This window comes from Austrofundulus limnaeus, unplaced genomic scaffold, assembly GCF_001266775.1.
Source record: "Austrofundulus limnaeus strain Quisiro unplaced genomic scaffold, Austrofundulus_limnaeus-1.0 Scaffold596, whole genome shotgun sequence".
NCBI classification, from domain to species: domain Eukaryota; kingdom Metazoa; phylum Chordata; class Actinopteri; order Cyprinodontiformes; family Rivulidae; genus Austrofundulus; species Austrofundulus limnaeus.
The window spans coordinates 31,786-52,474 of record NW_013952998.1 but is presented as its reverse complement, the minus strand read 5'-3'; the positions used below and the strand labels follow the sequence as shown (position 1 = coordinate 52,474).

Below are 20,689 nucleotides of genomic sequence, written 5' to 3'. Positions count from 1 at the left end.
TCGTTCGGCTCGGTATATTTCTCCTCTCAGTAGGGTTGTTTACAGCACACGAGATTTCCGGTTAGCTTCTTAGCTTAGCCTCCTTCACACGACAACACACACATGCTTCAGCAGAGGCCACGCCTCCTGCAAGAAATGATTCTTTATGTAGCAAGTCCAGACCCTTGTACGAAGCAAAGTGAAGGACAGGGGTCTGGTTTAAACCAGGCCAGTTTTTTGGCATTTTTCTTCAATAAACAAAAACCCTCATGGAGTCTGGACAATCGACAGATGAGAGAATGACTCCAGAGGAAGTCCAAAACCTGTAGAACCAAGCTGACTTCATCTACACTTACTAAGCAGATCATGTTAGTGTGTCAAAACTGGATGTGAAGTAATACAGATTGAGATTCTTGTCATCTATTGGCCCCACTCTACCACATATAAAGGGTATTTTTGTACTTAGTTGTGACAGAACTTTATAATTCATCGTATTTGCTGCTATGAAAAGGTTCAGAGTAATGTTGAAGGTAAACAGACAGATGGAATGACTTCACAGATAGATCTCTTTGGGTGTTTGACTTTTTTCTGTTTCACTAACTAAAAAAAAATAAAGCCTTTTTTCTGTTTTTTATTCACACGCAAGAACATTGGTGTATTTCAGACAGACGTGCAGATTCCTTCCGTGTCTGGAGCTGTTTTTGGTGACTTTCTTTAGGCTTGGTTTGATGTTGGTTTCCAGATTTCAGCACAGTTAGCTGATGGATGGTTAGTTGTTATGACTCCCTGCAGAACCTTCTAATTATCGTAGAAGAGAGGAGTAAAGTCCAGAGAGACAGCTGTGGGAAACTGGACACTGCCTTTGCAGGTCAGCCAGGAATTATTTTTTTCTCAGACTCTAATTCTGAGTTCGAGTAAACACCCCCTGAAATGTTTTATTGTAAACAAATTTAACAGAAAATATCCTGATGGAGAACTGTGTCTGTGACTTTGGATTTGACTCTTAGTATTTTTATTAATTAATTTTTTTGGCTGGCTAAGAACACTTCATTGATGGAAGTTTGCTGAAAGAAGTGCTTGTGATTTGAAGTGAAAGGACCTCAGTTTTGGCTCTGCTGGGACAGATCCACATTCTTTAGGCTGGAGGAAGCCAAGTATTTTTTGACAAAAAAGGCTGCATGAAAACAGTATCATCTTTTACCTCAGTCATATGATCGTTTCCTCTCTTTAAAGTTATTCCAAGATGAAGGAAGACATGAAATCTGACTTCACTAAGTTTAGGAAGTCCAAATGTTTATTTTAAATGCTTTAAAAAATACTTTCTTTAATATAAACGTGTGCAAATGAGCAGTTTTGAGGTTGGTTCAAAATTGTGGAAACCTACTTTTGTATTGGCTTTTCTTGTACTAGCTATTAACTCTAGACATTAGCTTATCTGTTAGCTCATTCATCTGTTAGCACGTCTAGCTGTTAGCTCATCTTCCCATTAATTCATCTGTTCGTTAGCTCAACTAGCTGTTTGTTCATAGGCTTGCCACAATAAACAATAAATTAAATAATCATATGCTAAATTAAACTGAGGAAGCTAAATTAAAATGAAGACAATAATTTTCATTTGCCTACTTTTCTGTTTTCTTCGTGTCTCCCTCTTTTTTACTTCCTAGCGTAGAGGAGTGAGCTCTGGTGTCAGGTATTTGCCAGGTGCATGGTCTCTAACCTCTGTAGTATGAGAGCTTGTGAACAGGCTTTTAGCCAGAGGAGCGTCTTCAGTTTTCTGACGCTGTCATACAGCTGGCGACACCTTGGGCTTCAGATAGTTGATTTCTCTTTTTGCACTATGTAAATTTTAATGTAAACATCCATAAACAGGGGTTGTTATATCATTATAGTAGTTTAAACAGGTCTCCAACAATATTATCATTTATCGCAATAATTTCTGAGACAGTTTATCGTCCAGTTAAATTTTTTATCGTGACGGGCCTATGTGCCCATCCATCTGGTTGCCAATGTATYCGTTAGCTCATCTAGTCGTTAGCTCGTTTAGCCATTTGCTGCTCTGGCTGTTGCTCATCTGTCTGTCAGCTCATTCAGCCCTTAAGCTTATGTTATCAGAATTAACCTATATTTCTGCATTTTTAGGGGTTTTGATGCCTGTACTTTTCAGCACCATTGTATACCTTGAAACCAATCAGCTCACGCCCATACAAAATGTATTGTATCACACAAAAATGGTATGATTTTCCAGAAACATGACATAAAGAGAAAAGCAGGGTTTTTTTAAAGCTTTTTTTGAGAATTCAGTTTTTGTCAATTCCCAGTAGAAAGTGCTATGTGATAGTAGATCAGCCAGAGAAAAATAAAATAGTACATTTATCCTGGATGTTAGCAGCCATCTGTTGGTATTGTTTTAAATTCTCCTGTTCCTTCCCCCACATGAAACCATTAAGTAAAAGCATAAAAACATGCAGATGCAAAGTAGACAAAAAATAAAAAATACAAAAAACAAAAAAACTGCACAGTCGACAAACAGTGGAATTTAATATTGCAAAATGTTCCCAGAGCCTAAAGTGTTGCTGCAGACTCATCTAGTTGAAGCTGCAGCTGTGATGTTGGTTGTTCTTTCACCACACTTGTGACCAACTTTAATAAAAATGTAACTACTTTCTGCTTGTGGTAGRGCCTACAACATCTGACCTCGCCTACAAGGTCGACGCCTGTTTGTAAACCTTACTTTTCCTCGCATTTCAGCACTTCAGCTTTCACCTTTTCATTTGAGCTTTTTATTTTTTATTTTATTTTTCTCCCATACTGTTTAGATTACACTCAGGTTCTTGTCTTGTAACTTCCAGCTCGCTGCGTGGAYGGAAAACTAACCACAAACAGCTTTTTGGAACAAAGTCAGAGCTTTAAAGCAGTTTTACTTCAGAGTAGCTGCTGAAACAGGAATACCTTGAAGACGTGTGTTTGCTGTGAGAAGATCCTGCCTGTTGGGTTTGTCTATTTTCATAACTGGAATTGATATTTTGAAGATTTTATCTTCTGCATTCCAGTGTGAGCCGTTATCTCAACGTGGTATTGGTTATATCCCTGGTGCGTGCACACAAGCTTTCTTTAGTTACTGGAGAACGGCTCGCTGTTATTGGAGGAAATTGCTTTTCCTCTAAACGTTATAAAAATACTGTCCCAACATTTATTTTGTCAGTTCAGACAGGACTCTGTTTCCAAATTTTAAGAACATTTTTTCTCTGGTTTCAGCTGATTCCAAGTCWCATTTTAAACTTTAGGTCAGGATTCATACAGCTTAAGTCAAACATTAAATGGTGGGTGATAAAACTCAAACAAAATGTGAAATTCTAGGCTTTTATTTCTTTTCTGTTTTTATTTGTTTGTCTTTTACACCAGTCTATAACTATATATCTCCCCGCTTTGTGCCTCCTGGGTCACGCAGAAGCTCCTCCARGTCCAACATTGTTCTGCTCTGTGGAAAAACTGGAACTTGAGCTGTCGAAGTTGGACGCTTCCTGGAGGAGATTCCGTTCGAGCTTTTGCTAATGAAGCCTGTTTGAAGAGAAAATAAAAAGCTGTTTCATGAGAAAAAGCTGCAAACGCAATGGGTCATCCATGTCAGGTTTAGAAGAACAATCCAGGCTTGAAAGGAAATAAAAAAGGACATGTTTTGTTCTTTTCTTTCTAGCGTGATTTCTTCTTTTARTTTTCTCTAAGGTTGTCCTCCAACCTGTTTACCCACTTCTCCCCTTTCCTCTTAAACATGTTTAAACCAAGATTAACTGACCTTAACCCGGAGATCCAAGCTTCAAACCAGTATAAGCTAAGACAACAACAGATGGATCCAGTTATCGTTCTGTAATTGTATAAATTTAAGAATTCAGCTTGTGTCAATGTGCAGAAAATGTGGTGTATTTTTGGTGTGTGGGTGGATGAACAGTGAGTGGGTGTGTCTCTACAAACAGATTGAAGACACTCGCATGCGGTAGCCAGATGGTGACAGATTTAGCACTAGGACTTATGACAACACATGCATTTAAAATGCTAAAGTTTAGTTTCTGCAGAATTTCTTACTCAGTTTTTACAGACACTTTAACAGTTTTATGGGATGAATTGCATCGGTTTCTCATCAGCAGCATGGCTGAACTGCTTCATATTGTCGTGGTTGTGAATTTAAATACCTCTCAKTTGTTTGCAACGCTGTTGCAGCAGCCACTGTCTACACAGTTGGTGTAATCAGTGTCTTGTATGATTTGAAACAGATAGTAAAAATGAGATTTGCAATGCAAGATATGGGCCATTTGCTAAGCTAATGATGTAATCTAAAGGTATGTATTTTATTTAATAGAACACATTCAGTGGCAGGTCTTTAGTAGATGAAGTATGGTTGATTTTGGTRAACAGATGCTCTGGAAACACTTCTTTATATTCAGATTATTTTGCTTGTTAGGTGTACTATGTATATTTTGTAATTTCGGAAACATATTGAAAACAGTTACATGTTGAAACTTAAAGGGGAGAGGCCTTTTTTGAGGCGTTCTTGTCAGAATAAAGAATCCACTTAGGACAAAATAGACAAAATGAAACTGGATRTACAAGAAGGCAATAAAGAAGCGGAATGGGAAAAGGAGTGTCATGTTGAATCGTTGGCCCCCTGGCATTCCAGACTCTTGTGTTCAGAGTGAATAGGAACCCTGTTTCTTTGTGTTTTTCCATTGTCCCACTTTGTGACGTATTTGAAGATAGTTGTTCAAACTAGATCACAAATTGGAACACAAGTGCCTAGGTATGTTGGTACACAACCTTTAATGGACTTTCTGGGACATTAAGCACAGTAAATRCAGTTTTTCTTACTCCAGCCGTGTTGTGTATCATAATTTTAAGTGTATTGGGAAAATTCAACAAAACCATTTATTGAAAATGTGCACCTTCACAAGAGCTCCTATTAAAACTCACCTGGAGTGTCTGAATATTTGACCACTCTGTTGTGTTTCAGCAGCTTAGCAGACCAGTGACATTTAGCCTGAAGTGTTGATGGGAAAATGACTGAGCTGCTAACTCTGGGTCTGGTTTCACGTCTGTGTTTATTCCAGCACAGCTTTTAGCCTTTTAGATTCTCAAGCATGGTTTGGAGTCCAAGAGAAAGTRAGAAGTTGTCTTGCTGACATGGTTGCATGATGAAAATTGCACRTCTTTCTCCCCACTCACAGCCCCTTGACATTAGTGTCTTACAGTGTATACACCAAGTCTTGTTGTTGAGTTGGAGCGCCATATTTATACAGAAAAGTGGCTGCAATGCGCTGCTCTCATTTCTGCTCTAAGGAGCTCTGACCAGGGGTGTTAGAAAATACAGCCATCTTTACAACTGTTCGAGCAAATCAAAATAGTCAAAACTTTTGAAGATAGTCAAAAGAACTCTTGGATGGAGACTGGCCACTTTTTGTGCACAGAGACAGCGTGGAGACGCAGGCTGCTCTCCATGGCTGTGTTGTCTGGGAGAGCATGTGCCTSCCCCAGGCAGTGTGGTGACACGTTCCTGTTGGAAACTGTAGAGCAGGGATAATCAATTACAGTCCTYKAGGTCCGCAGSCCTGCATGTTTCACTTGTTTCTCTGCTCCAGCACACCTGATGTGAATGAATAGATGATTATCAGGCTTYTCTGCAGATCTKGGAAGAGGTAATTCACTGACTGAATCAGGTGTGTTGGAGCAGAGAAAAAAGTAAAACATGCATGGCTGCGTACCTCGAGGACCGGAATTGATGATCCCTGCTGTAGAGGATCGCATTTTTAATTATCGATTATTAATTGTCCATCTGGAAAAAAACACACACCTGACTATCATGTCATTGAGGTTGTGAAGTATAACTCGTCACATGCTCGTCATTCTTCTCTTTATTAGATCTAAACTTTGTTGTCTGAGGTCCGATGCCTGCTAATGGTGAGGCTTGTTGGAAATCAAACATGAGAACATAAACACTGTCACAGCTTACTAAATACCAATTACAGGAATGTATTTGATAAAATAGCATGAAAATAATATTTGAGACGGACTCTTGTCCTGCCATTTTAACGAGCTTCTCTGGATATTTTCTCTCTGCTTTTATGTACCTCCATTATTTGTTTATATTTTAGTCTAATTAATTTCTTTCTTCTTTCTCCAGCAACGCTCATCAGGTAAAGTGCTGTTTGACCTGGTTTGTGTCCATCTCAACCTGACCGAAGGGGACTATTTTGGACTCGAGTATCAAGACCAACGGAAAATGACTGTAAGTTTCAGCTGGAGAGCTTTCTCTCAGCTTTTTATTTATTTATTTATTTATTTTATTGTTACAAACTTCAGTGTGATGTTTTGCAAAAGCTGGCTGATATTTAGGAGAAAGTCCTGATGCGTCTGTGTTTAAGACGTCGTTTTCTGTTTCCGACAGGTGTGGTTGGAYCTCCTGAAGCCGACGCTGAAGCAGATCAGACGTGAGTAGCTCTCGGATGGATGGGAAAAGTTTAATTTGGTCCTGACATTTCCACTTCCTGTCTCTTCCCTCTTTAACCCATCCCATCATTTCTCTCCTCCATCCAGGGCCTAAAAACACCATCCTTCGTTTTGTGGTGAAGTTCTTCCCTCCTGACCACACRCAGCTCATGGAGGAGCTGACTCAGTAAGTTTCAGAAACCACACCTATCCGAAGAAGCGCCTCCCTTTTAAATTAAAGATGTGTTGGTTTCCTGTCTGGCTGAAGTGTTTGTTTTTTATTTTTTGGTAGGCCTTCATAAGGGTTTTTAAAGCACCATTTATGGTTTATAGATGGTTCTAAAAATATCTCGTCGTCTCTTTCGTTGCTTTAAGTTGTTCTTGGTCAGGCACATTTAGGACTTAAGAGTTTTGTTTAACTCTGTCAGCTGGGAACCAGACTTGTTAAACCGTTTATTGTCCCAGTGCAGCTGAAGAGAGACGCATAGATTTTTTTAGATTTACCTGTTTGGAAAAAGAAAATAATCTGCAGCTGTTTTGTTTTTCCCCCCTGCGTTGTGTTTGAGCTCACGTCACCATCCCTCTTCATGCTGCCCAAAGATAAACAAGAGAATGAGCCGACCTTTGACTTTTTCCCATAATGCCATGGCTCCCATCTGGACTTCCTTAAGATGAGTAGCAAATATCTTTCCAGCACTTTGTAAATCTGGTTACGGCGTTCATAACAGAGTAGCTGCCTTAATATTATGACACGTTTGTTTCCATTGCTGATGTTTGGGCTCATTTTATCCATCTGATGAGATCGTCATGCAATGACTCTGTTAAACAGGAAGTGGGCAGGAAGGTTATTTCCCACCCTTTTGTTTGGCTTTCTTCATGTTAATCCCCTGTGCTTGCTTCAGTGGGCGTTTCGGGTAAAAATGGAGATAATATGTGAAGAAAGTTGGATACTTTAAGCCAATTCCAGCTTGATTCTCAAAGTAAAGTGAAAGTGATGCACATGGAGTGCTTTTACAAAGATCATTGTGCTAAAATTTAAAGTTTATTAATTTACCAGGCAATAATGCAAAATGTAAAGGAGCCAAATTTAGCAGCACAGGCTAATTTTGATATGCAGCCCCAGGCACGCTGATGGTAAAAACAAAATGACAAAGCTGGTCAAGGGCTACCTAAAACATGTTGTTGTTGTTGTTGTTTGTTACTGTTATTGTTAGTATTGCCTCTGTCGGTGTGCCCAGGGCAGCTGTGGCTGTAGCTCACTATCATCAGTGTGTGAATGTTTGTGTAAATGGGTGAATGACTGCAAGTGTTAAGTGCTTTTTTGGGGTCCATATGGACTTGATAAGGGACTATATAAGTTCAAACCATTTCTTCTTCTTGTTCTTCTTCTTGTTCTTCTTGTTCTTCTTCTTGTTCTTGGTGTTCTTGTTCTTCTTCTTCTTCTTCTTGTTATTTTTTTTCTTCTTCTTCTTCTTCTTAGGGATGACAGATATGAAAATTTCAGTCACTATTTATATCCAAAATTAATATTCCTGTTATACAGATAACTGATATTTACCAATATTACACAAACACACTTGTCTTTTTTTGATGCCATGAAAAACGACCAGACCGCTGACATGGCTCTCTCAGTTATTCCTGGCTGCACAGCATCACACRTGAGCAAACTGATTCTGCTCGACCAACCATCTCCCCTCCTGAAACAGAAATGCCAACAAGTGGGAAATCAATATTGGACGTTAATACTGGCCCAGTTTAACTTGGAGCGATACAGACGTTAATGCTATATTGTGCATTCCTATTTRTTATTATTATTATTAGTAGTAATAGTGGTAGTGGTAGTGCCGTCCGTCCATTTTCTTCCTCTTATCCGGGGTCGAGTTGCGGGGGCAGCAGCCTAAGCAGAGAGACCCAGACTTCCCTCTCCCCAGCCACTTGGGCTGGCTCATCCGGGGGAATCCCAAGGCGTTCCCAGGCCAGCTGAGAAACATAGTCCCTCCAGAGTGTCCTGGGTCTTCCTCTGGGCCTCCTCCCAGTGAGACGTGCCCTAACCAGATGCCCGAGCCACCTCAACTGGCTCCTCTCAATGTGGAGGAGCAGCGGCTCTACTCTGAATCCCTCCTGGTTGACTGAGCTTCTCACCCTATCTCTAAGGGAGAGCCCAGACACCCTGAGAAGGAAACTCACTTTGACCACTTGTATCCACGATCTCATTATTTTGGTCACTACCCAAAGCTTGTGACCATAGATGAGGGTAGGAACATAGACCGACTGGTAAACCAAGAGCTTTGTCTTCTGGCTCAGCTCCCGCTTCGCCACGACAGACCGGTACAGCACCCACATCACTGCAGACGCAGCACCARTCCGCCTGTCGATCTCCCACTCCATTCTTCCCTCATTCGTGAACAAGACCCCAAGATACTTGAACTCCTCCACTTGGGGCAGGACTTCTTCCCCGACCCGGAGAAGGCACCCTACAGGTTTCCAGCTCAAGACCATGGTCTCAGATTTGGAGGCACTGATCCTCATCCTGGCCTCTTTACACTCGGCTGCGAACTGCTCCAGTGAGAGCTGGAGATCACGATCTGATGAAGCCAATAGGACCACATCATCTGCAAAAAGCAGAGATGTGATCCTAACTTCACCAGAAAGGATCCCCTCAACACCTTGGCTGYGCCTAGAAATTCTGTCCATAAAAGTTATGAACAGAATCRGTGAMAAAGGGCAACCTTGGCGGAGTCCCAACTCTCACCGGAAACGAGTCCGACTTACTACCAGCAATACGGACCAAGCTCTGGCAGCGGTCGTACAGGGACCTAACGGCACGTATCAATGGGCCTGGTACACCATACTAGTGGTAGTAGTGTAATGAATGAAAACTTTTAACAGAAGAATAAGATACGATAGGAAAAGTCGACTTCTAATTGTGTTTGTGTAGAACAAATCAACACAGTTTTGTCCTTGAGATATTAGGCTTTAATGCCAACAACATTGTTCTGATCTAATTTATGCTGCTGCTGCTATCTTTACTTTTTGTCAGTAAAATGCTGATTTGTRACTTTGCAACATGTTTATTGTAGGTGAAATAATCTTAGCATCTGTTTGTAATTATTCCCAGGAAAAGGGAGTAATATTTTATTTCTTAAAAATCACAATCTTTCCATTGTTTCCCCTCCGCTGTTTGTTTTTTCTCTACAGGTATCTGTTTGCCCTGCAGATTAAGCGCGACCTGGCCTGCGGTCGTCTCATCTGCAACGACACCAGCGCCGCTCTCATGGTTTCCCACATCATTCAGTGTGAGTACAAGTTTAACACGTCCTGGTTCACTTTGATGACTATCTGCAGGAACATCCTCCACTGCTGCCACATTAACACTTTGAAGTTGTTTATTATTTATTGCATCGAAGCTCTTGAGGAGCCCATCCTGAAATGGCTAAAAGCAACACGTAATTTTATGTACTAGAAAGTTGCAAACAAATGTGGTTTTCTCGTGTAAGAAAACATGACTTCCTGCTGTTTTGTGTGGATTTGTTCACATTCAGACTAAGATGTTGGGATTTCCATGTAAGAAAAGGGGCTCTGATTGTGTTCTGGGAAATGTAAAGTGGGAAGGATTTCTTGTGGGAAGAGCTGACTGTAAATCACACACAGSTAAAAATGGCCTCTGGGGATATTTCAGCAGCAGTTGCTATAAAACGTGTGCTGCCGACACGGATTTAAAGTCCCCGTGAAATCACAATTCATCTCCGCGAGCTTTATTATTTCATGCTTTCTCTGTATACCACATCCAGAACAATGTGTGACACATGGAAACTAAAGTCTGTTTTCCAGGGAATCTTTCATTTTATTTTAGTGCTTTTTGTTATTTGTTGAAGAGGAATTTCTTAAAGGGATCCCCTATTAGTTGTAACATTAGACTTTATTTGCTAAGCATATATTTTAACTGTAAAATAAAGACTGTAAAAATACTGTAGGCTGTTTAGTTTTGTAAATTTTTAAAAGTATATTTTAACATGGATGGAGCCATTTTATTTACACACAAAGCATTCTGGGTAAATGATGATGTGGATAGGTCCTTGGTGTTAGCGAGCTATATCCACCCTGAAGGTTAATCTTGGACAATATCTGATGATCGACTCTTTTAAATGAAACCAGAGAGCGTTGACAGAGAGGAGAAGGTAGAAATGACTCAGCCTGTAACTGAAAATATAGATGGAGGACAACAGAGCTGCTTCATGGAAGAAGAACCTCAGCTTAGCCTGTTAGCTTTAGCGCTGACGCTATATTGCCTTATATGCGTTAGCCCGGCGCTAGCGCGACAAACAAGCTAAACTTGTTACAGACTGAGTCATTTTTGTTAGGGCTGGGCGGTATGACCCAAATTTTATATCACAGTATTTTCAACAATTACACCAGTTTCACGGTATTTGACGGTATTTTTTTTTCCTCACAGCTCAGCTGATAATAAAAAAATGTACAAACTTTGCTTATTGACTTTTTTCTTTCACTGTTTCCCTCCTCATGTACGTCTTTTCTTCTTTGACTGGTTGTAGACAGTAATCATGCATTTAGGTCCGATCGTGAAGGGTTGAGAAAAAAAAATAATTATCTGGTCTATCATTACGTGTTAATAAAACTTAAAAGGACAACTCACCTTGCACACCAGTCAACTCAGCTACATTACAAACCTACTTCACCCTGAGCTTTTCACAATAGAAGCACGCTAGAGTCTCCATGCAATAACATCTCCATTATAACGTAGTGCATTAAATCTAACTGTGCACATCACTGAAGAGTTGTTTACTACATTCAGTGATGGTGAAAATGGGATGTTTTTTTATGTCAGACCATATAAGAGGCTGAAACACACCACCCGCCGCCAGTTGTTCAAACAATAACATTAGCATGCTAATGCATTTAGCGGTGCTACGAGGAAACGTGCCCCCAGGGAAACAGTTCACTGGCGGCCGCGACAAAACGTTTCACACGTGTTCAGGCTATTTACACCGGTATTCAGAAAAGTCATATCATAACAAAAATAAAAACCGGTTGTCAGTACAAAACGGTATACCGCCCAGCATTAATTTTTGTGTTCCCCTCTCTGTCATGTGGMTGGAGGACCTCAGTGATGAGAGGAGAATGTGTAGCGCTGAGCTAATTCATATAWATGGTGATAGCATCGGGGCTAACGCTAAAGCTAACAGGCTAAGCTGAGGTTCTTCTTCCATGAAGCAGCTCTGTTGTCCTCCATCCATATTTTCAGTTACAGGCTGAGTCATTTCTACCTTCTCTCTGTCAACGCTCTCTGGTTTCATTTAAAAGAGTCGATCATCAGATATTGTCCAAGATTAACCTTCAGGGTGGATACAGCTCGCTCACACCGATGACCTATCCACGTCATCATTTACCCAGAATGCTTTGCGTGTAAATGAAATGGTTCAGTCCGTGTTAAAATTTTATTTAAAAAATTTACAAAACTACATAGCCTACAGTATTTTTACAGTCTTTATTTTACAGTAAAAACATATGTTTATTAAATAAAGTCTAMTGTTACAACTAATCATGGATCCCTTTTAAAAATGTCTTTCTTGTYTCTGAGTATGGATAGTTTATGTTGCTGGACTCCGTCGTGTCTTTCGTGCAGTGTCAGCATTCWTTCACGTTTCAACCAAATAGCACCATTTCAGTAAAATTACCACTCAATCAAAACATTTCCGTTGAGCAGGCTTGCATTTTTGCAGCTCGTCAGGCTATCTGTGTGCAGAGTTTACAGATTTTATTTACTCTTCCAGACAGCAGCGAGCTCAAAAACGGCATGCTGAGGAAGATTACGAGGTTGTCACAGCAACCGCCCCAGTGCTTACCATATCTGTGCAGCTGCAGGTGGTGYAGTGTGTGGGCTCTTACTGCTGTTACCGAACAGAWGGAGACACRTCAACAAGAAAAGCTTTTTTAATTGATGGCTTTATAAAATCTTTTTCTCAACTTTTTGCTTACTCCTAAATAAATCTTTTTTTTCTCCCTCTTCCTCCCCAGCTGAGATCGGGGACTTTGAGGAGACGCAGAGCTGGCAGCATCTCCTGCATAACAAGTACCTGCCAGACCAAGATGCCATCCGAGACAAGATCATCGACTGCCACCGCAAGCACGTGTGAGTTAGCGCACCCTAACGTCAACAAATCCACTAGAGCCAAAGTTTTTTTACTATTAAAATCATATCAACATGTTTTTTTTTTAATTTGATCATCTTTATGGCATCTAGATCAATAGAAATGAGAGGCAGGCTGAAAAATAAGCCTCAAATAAAAAGTTCATTAACCCTGACCAGCAGAAGACTTCACGGTTAACATGTGAATTCTTATGTTTCTCCAATATTTTATGTAGGATATGTAGGCACTTTAAAAATATCCTACACTTCTGGTTTTAAAGAGAATATCTGAGCTGAAATCTAAGTGAGGCTGTTTTCAATCTGGRGTGATTCGAGAGAAAACCACAAGTCTAATAGCAGTGAGAGAAGTGCCAGGTGAAAGAAGCCAGGAATGCTTTGATGTGCAGCRTGAGTCAAAAGTCACAAGACACCCTGTTATATCAGAAAGACGAGGGAAAATCACGTTTTTGAAGACCCCAGCAGATGGTGGGTGCGGGGGGCCTATTGTTTAGGTTTTGTCCAGAAAAGCTGCCATATTGGATCAAAATAAAATGGTGCCCTGTGTCTTTTGACTCACCCTGCTTAATTTTTGTACCAGGAAAGTTGTGGATCAGTTCCTGGTGTGGTGAAACTTTAGTAAATAAAACAAATCCATTGTATTAATTTCATCGTTATTTCACCCATCATTAAAGACAGACCAGAAAAAAACCAAGACACTCCTCCCTCTACAGCCTCTAGTCTGGTCCCGGTCTGGAAAAAAAAAAGTCCGTGAGACGGCCTCTGAATTATCTGGTGAATTAATTATCTGATCTGTGTGCAATGTTCTTTTGCTCTTAAATAAATAAAGCAAAGCTATTTTATTTATTTTATCTTCATTTCAAACATCAACCAACCAGAAAAAGAACAAAGAGGCCCCTCCCATTGCGCGTCTTTRGACGCGTTCSRTGTGAACGGACAGCTGCTGACAAGCAGCCAAACGCATGCGGCWGGAGCATTTTGGCTGCTCCAAACRCGTTCGGTGTGAACCCGGCTTTAAACTTCTCCTCCAAAATCCCATTGGTTACCATTGTCTTTTTTGTTGTCTTTGTCCACTCTGTAGTAGGTTCTGCAACATGAGTCATTACACACTATTCACAAAATTTAGAATTTRCTTGTTTGATTTCAAAGCTGCACARTCAGWTACATACGGTATTTTTTTTAAGGGAAACATTATCCTTGCATGTGAATAAAATCTTAGCTTTAATCTGCTTTTAGGCATCAGAAGATTGTTTCTTCATAAACATGGATATATTTATCTTTTTATTCACTTGCAAACTCACACCCAGGACACAATGAAAAACACAGCCCTGCTGCTCGCCACAACAAACTGCTTCAGTGTCCTGCTAAGGCGGCCAACAGATCATTTTCCTTCAACATTATTGCTGTGGTTTCTCGCTCCGTCACTCTGTACAGCAAAAAATGCATTTTCTTATTTTCTGGGGATAAGTCTTTGAATAAACCTCCTCCACTGATAGATAAAAATCTAACTTGTGGCTCGCTGAGCACCACGCTCCCTGCTTCAATCCTTCAGTCTCCTTTCGGCCGGCAAAGGAAGGAAGTGCCTAATTCAGCAGCTCATACAGGAAACGGGAAGCTATTTTCAGATTTTGTGAGGAAACAAACTTGTTTTTTGTGGCGGATTTCTTTCTGCACCTCAGTCTCACCCTGGAGTGTATTTTAAGAGTTTTACAACCTAAATAGTATTATTTATGCAGGGATTTCTACCAGATTGAGATTTTTATTTACATTCTAGCAGACTTCAGATTCATGTTTCATGTTTTTTTTCTGATAAATTGGTAAATTAACTAAAGTACAATTGATTTTACCGGTCGTGTCCTTTCTTCCGCAGCGGGCAGACTCCAGCAGAGTCGGACTATCAGCTGCTGGAAATCGCTCGGCGGCTGGAGATGTACGGCGTCCGCCTGCACCCCGCCAAGGACCGAGAGGGCACTAAGCTCAGCCTGGCTGTGGCTCACACCGGGGTCCTGGTTTTTCAGGTAAAACCTGGTAAAAATCTGAGCCGCGTTTATCCAACATGAAAGGGTGACCCAAGAATTAGACTTTTAAAAGCAGCAGTTTTTTTTATCCAATCAGCTGTTTGTTCTTCATGAGGGATTTTCAGTGTTTATAACAGGTGTCTGGTCTTGTGGGAAGGGGCAACAAGAACCTTTAGCGACAATAAATTCTATAAATAGGAATTTTATCCAGACCTCATAATGTAAATAACATCCCTATAAGATGACACTGAAATGTTTTGTTTTTATATAATATTGTTATATTCAAAATGATATCTAGAAAAAAGTATAGCACAGGTAGTTCCTTTCACAGTACAAAATAACTTAAAGAGTGTCCCTTTTTTACTCACCAGACTGAGATTTCTCCCCAAAAATGACTTTATTTCATTCAAAATATATAGATATTTTTTAAACATTTCTGCTCATAAAGTCCTTTAGCACAATTTACTTGTTGTATTTGATGATTTATTGAATTACAATTGCAGGTTTAGTTCATCCAAATCTCTAAAACCTTGTTTATTTTGCTTTATCATGCCAAATTTAAATTCATGATAAACTTCAAAGTTTTGTGTTTAATTAAGACTAAAAACAAAACTTCACGTTTCTCGTGTCATTGCTACAGCTAACACTAACCAACAATAACTGAGCTCTACATGGTATTTCCTGCACAGAAACAGTGTTTTAACATGTATGGCGTGCTACATTTGGCTCGCAGTCCTTGAGTTGATAGGTCCCAGTAGGGTTTTATAAAAATATAGATWAAAAAAACATTTGTTATAATCTTCATGGTAATTTATGTTGATATAATTTAATGAAAATGCTTTTAAAATCTGTGAAACACAATTTATTTATTTAGAGAAAGTTAATGTAAAAGCTGTGGTAATATAAAGAAAACTTTAGTTCATTCTGAGTTTAAATTATTACTTTAAGTTTTAATGCATTATTTAATGTGGCTCACYGATCCAAACGTATCTCTGAACCCCACCCCCCTCGTACTGAATCATCGCAGTCGTGCTCAAAGCTTCCCTTAAATTATTTGTCTGAAAAGTAAATCGTTCTCGGAACGTTTACAAGGCTGAAATGGAGGGTTGAACGGGCTGGGATGAGCTGTAAATTCCTGAAATACTTTCCTTGAAGGAGAAAAGAAAGAGTCTCCTGTGTTATCTCAGTCTGCTCAACCAATAATAAAGGGTTTTCTTCAGGAAATGCAAAAACATGGACCCAGACGAGGCCACACAGAGGGACTTATTTGCTTGTTGAAGTCAAAAGTTAGTCCCTGCAGCAACATTCATGGTGTTATAAAGAATATGTTTTCTCAGACAGTTAAATGTTAATGTGACACATGAAAWTTTTTAGCTTTAATTTTCCCTCTAGGTTTAACAAAAAGTGCTGCTGTAGGTTTAAAAACAAACTCAAYTTTTAAGGATGTTTGCAGGATAAGTACACATAATTTTCACACAATAATCAAACGTTTTTTTCTTTTCTGTATTCAGGGCTACACCAAAATAAACGCCTTCAACTGGGCCAAGATTCGCAAGCTGAGCTTCAAACGTAAAAGGTTCCTGATCAAGCTGAGGTCCGATCCCTCTGTGAGTTCATTCTGCGTCCTGACCTTCTCTGATTAATGCGTGAGTCTTTTTTATTCTCTCTCTCTCTGTGTTCTTACCTTCACTCTGTGTTCCTCCAGCAGAACTCTCATCACGACACGCTGGAGTTCGCCATGGCCAGCAGGGACTGCTGCAAGGTCTTCTGGAAGATCTGTGTGGAGTACCACGCCTTCTTCCGGCTCTTTGAGGAGCCCAAGCCCAAACCCAAACCCATCCTGTTCACCAGGGGGTCCTCGTTCCGGTTTAGGTGAGCTGGCATTAAAAACAAACAAACAAAAAAAAACAAATATTTGCTGTCACACTGGTCAAATTTGGAGCAAGTTTAAATTGTCCAATCTTTAAAGTTGCACTTATTTTGTTTTTGCACTTGATCCATGAAGCTCAGTTTTACACATTTTTGTTAAAATTTGTGTCACAAAATGGCGCCTGAAAGTAATTTAAAAATACACTGTTTGATGCAAATAAAACAAAAACATTTGCTCAAAAAGAGACGGACCATAAATATACTGGTTTTAGTGTTTTTATACTGTGAATATGAAAATACATAAAAAAAAACTAAAGAAGTTTAATAAATTGGAAACATATTCAATTACTTTTTAGCAATTTACCCTAATATACATTTTCAAAATGTTCCACATTTAAAATGGAGTTGATTTTAAAGTCTAATTCATCCAAGATAAAGCACCTGGCCCCTAAAAAAGGAGCAAACATTCACAGAAGAAAAAAAATCATACTAGATGTATATTTTTAATTTATTTAAAAAAAGGCTTTTAAACATTAGCAAACCATTTAAGCCCACTTGCGGGACAAATCATTCCCATATTTAAAAAAAGAAACGAAGATGTGTTCAATCTAATGTAACCTGTCTGCTGTTAAAGTGGCTTTAAAACTAATCCCTGCCATGACTTTAAAGCTTAAAAAAGAGAGAAAAAATCATTTAAGTCTGCTTGACTCAGTTTTCGCTCTGTGTCTTTTTATTTTTTTTGCAGCGGTCGAACCCAGAAGCAGATAATTGACCACATGAAGGACTCTGAGCTCAAGAGGGTTCCTTTCGAGAGGTGAAATCAGCCGCGGTCGATGCATGAGATGGCCCTCACTGTAGCTGTAGTAATCAGATTGATCAGTTTGTTAGCCGATTAGCTGGTTTAACCTCGTGTCGCTCCCCTTCCTCACAGGAAGCACAGTAAGATTCTGTCCAACAGCGGCACGTCACCTCAGTCCTCTTCCTTCAGATCACAAGTGCCRAAAGAGGTAACGTCCAGCTGGATAGCAGGAAACGTAGTTTATAGGCTCTTTATTACCCTGAAGAGAGTGTAACTGCCTGTGCTCACATGAAATCTTTATTTAAAACKGCAACCCGTAAAATGCATTCATTTACAAAAATATGCACTTGTTGTCTTAATACGGTGGTTCTCAGTTTTGGTCCTTGTAACCCATGATTCTGCATGTTTTACCCCTAATTTACACTACATGCGCTCCGGTCCAACCTCCGCAGCAAAGACACACCCATTATAACCAATGAGAGTGTTTACGCTGGCTGCGCATGGCTGCAGTGAGCGGACGGCGATCCATCAAAATTAGAACAGATCCTATTTTTGCAGGACGCCGGAGCTGCACCGGAGTCAATTTTTAAAGATTAAGTCGCACCAACAGGAAAAGAAACGAGCACAACATCCATATTTTCAAAATAAGACACTTTTAGGCTGGATAATTTGTCGGAATAATGTCAAAATCTCAGCTATATCAATAAATATATGGATATATTTCTACACAAATGCTGTCAGAATGTATGGTTCTGTTTGGGAAGCAGATGGAAATGTAGCATGAAGCATATGTGTACACACACGATGCACATGGATTTTATTTTGAAATCAGAAGTTTCAGAAAGACGACACCGATACAGTTTCAACATAGATACCAAAAGCCTTTATATCATTGTTTTCAGCTGTGTTTGGAGTTCATCTTTCACAGAATTAATTATTTTTTGCTCTGACTTCCACATTTATCACTGAATTTATCGCGCAATCTCCTTAGTCCACACTCTGTCGGAGCGGAGCCTGTATAAATTGAGACACAAACGAACAGCTGTGACGCGCACCGCAGCGCAGCGGATCGTAGATGCCTGTAGTGTAAATGCTGGGTTAGTTGTTTCCCTGCTCTTCAGAATGTCTTTAAGAGCCTRCTAACCACTCATTCATTTAAATCAGGTGTGCCAAAGCAAGGAAACAACTAAAACATGCAGGATAGTGGGTCACGAGGACCGGAATTGAGAACCACTGCCTTAATGTCATTTCTCTATTCTACTGAATGTTGTTTGTTACACATGATCACTCCTAATTGTTTATTGCATTTGACCCTTAAGCATGTCACAATTTATTAGACGCAATGCATGATGATGATAGGTTGCAGGTTATGATTAAAATGCCAGTCAAGGCTAAAAAAACTAGAATGTGTAACAACAAAGTTATATTTGTATTAGTTTCTATGTTCTGCACAGTATGTGGGTTGAAATGATTCACATAAATAAGTTAGTTTTCTTGTTCCTCTTTGTTTATTTGTAGAGTGCCTCGTTGGTGCCGTTAGCAGACCAGCCCGACTCTGTCAGACTGGGCCAGGAGGTCAAATCGAACGGTTCGGAGGAGCCGCTGGCCACCGCTCCCCCAGTCAACGGTTTTCACGACGGTGCTCTCGGCTCAGACCCGACCCGGTGGAACCACGGTGGAACGGGATCGGCGCCGGGCCAGCAGCAGCTCCTGAACCCAGGTCCAGCCTGCAGGGCAAACAGAGGCAGCAGCTCTTCTATCCCTTACATAGACTGCAGCGACATAGATAGTGAATGTGATGTGACAAAGAGCAGTCGGGCTCCCAGGGGCCACGGCAACGCAAACGACAGCAATGAGGATGAGTCTTACGGGTGCGAGGGCAGCACGGGTTGCGGCGGGGGGAGAGCYGGGAGTCTCTTTGGTGCCGTGAACGGGTTCTACCACACCAATCACCAGGGAGTGATGCAGCAGGGCGTCGGAAACRTTTCAGACCAAAAGGCTAGCCCGAGTCACGAGCCGACGAGTGACGACGTCCCGTCAAACAGAAGCTCCCTTCACGGCCGCCTCCCGCTCCACAGCACGCTGCTGGACGAGATCCTGCAGGGTCCAGACAGGCGAGGCGTGGCCATCGGCCGGCCGTTAGGGATCGGGACTCGCAGCCAGTGCTCCAGCCCGGTGTTCAGCAGCTTTCACCAACGTACGAACTCGCTCAGTCACGCCGAGATGACCAACTGTCACAGCCAGGCGCGCTCCTCTCCGCGGTGGGATGACGGCGGACACATTTTCAGTAAACGTCCCGGAGCTTCCCCCGCGGAAACTCCCGCCGTCCTTCCGCCGCCCCATCCACCCAACCTTTACGGCAGCTACTCCCCTATCGTCTCCAACCGCACGCCTTCGCATTTCGCCAAACCGTATAACAACAACAACATGAGGAACCGATCCGATACCGACCCCTTCATTCTGAGCCAGCTGACTTCCACCCCAGTCCACCTGAACGACCCCTACCGTCCCGGGATGCAAACCCAAACCCCTTGTTCCGCCCCGATGGAGCGCAAATCGACGATKACAAACGGCAACCTAGTGGTTCCGGGTCAGGCGCGTTCCAACACCGTGCAGCGGTTGTTCGGTCGCCAGGGAAAGCCCGGCAAAAACCAGAAAAACCTAAACCAGCCCGTCCAGATGATCGACGGCTCCACCAGCAGCGGCACCGACACCAGCGATACMGAGTCGGACACGGGCAGCAGCTCGTACAGCCAACCGCTGACRTACGGCAACCCGGCCGCCGTGGCCTCCTTCGGTTCGGGCAACTCGAACGGTGTGGACGCGTCGTCGCTGCTGTGCAGTAAACTGTCGTTTGGAAGTCTGCAGCTGGAGGAGGGGAACGAAGGCCAAGGGGGGGAGCAGGAGGGCTGTTACCGCTTCAACGAGGAAGACGTAGAAGGTCGTGTTTTTAACTGCTGAGCCAGAAATACAAAAACTAAAACTATATCTTTAAATATTAATTTCGTACATTACAGTAACATCTGAAAAAAGTCGTGATTTTTTTCTTTCCACATCGTTGACGACGAAACACATTTTTAAACGAGTTTTAACGCGTTTTTTAGAACGTGAAAATTCTAGTTTTTGTCAGAAATATTTCTTTTTTTACTGTGAGTGTCCTCTCCCTGACTCTTAAATGTACAGATAACTTGTTTCTAAACTCATCGATTACGTTTTTATCTAAAAATTACAACCTGCTGACTTTTAATAGTTTTGTACTTCAGACACATCTAATGTTTAAAGGAAAAGTCTTCCTTTTATTGTGCCATAACTTATAATCTTTATATTTCGTGTTTATAAAACTACAGGGAAACTTTATAGCACGGTCATTTCTACAGCTCTTCC

The 20,689-nt window shown here is 41.0% G+C and overlaps 1 protein-coding gene across 1 annotated transcript in view; it reads left to right on the top strand.

Moving 5' to 3' along the window:
• LOC106531086 (FERM, RhoGEF and pleckstrin domain-containing protein 1) overlaps positions 1-20,689 on the top strand; it is a gene marked incomplete at its 3' end in the record, with an annotated part of 68,890 nt that overhangs the window by 35,313 nt on the left and 12,888 nt on the right. Inside the window, 11 exon segments of the mRNA XM_014026852.1 lie at positions 6,149-6,253; positions 6,413-6,455; positions 6,562-6,640; positions 9,652-9,749; positions 12,490-12,604; positions 14,490-14,637; positions 16,149-16,244; positions 16,343-16,509; positions 17,252-17,320; positions 17,438-17,513; positions 18,824-19,025. Of these exon segments, the coding sequence (XP_013882306.1) occupies positions 6,149-6,253; positions 6,413-6,455; positions 6,562-6,640; positions 9,652-9,749; positions 12,490-12,604; positions 14,490-14,637; positions 16,149-16,244; positions 16,343-16,509; positions 17,252-17,320; positions 17,438-17,513; positions 18,824-19,025 (1,198 nt within the window).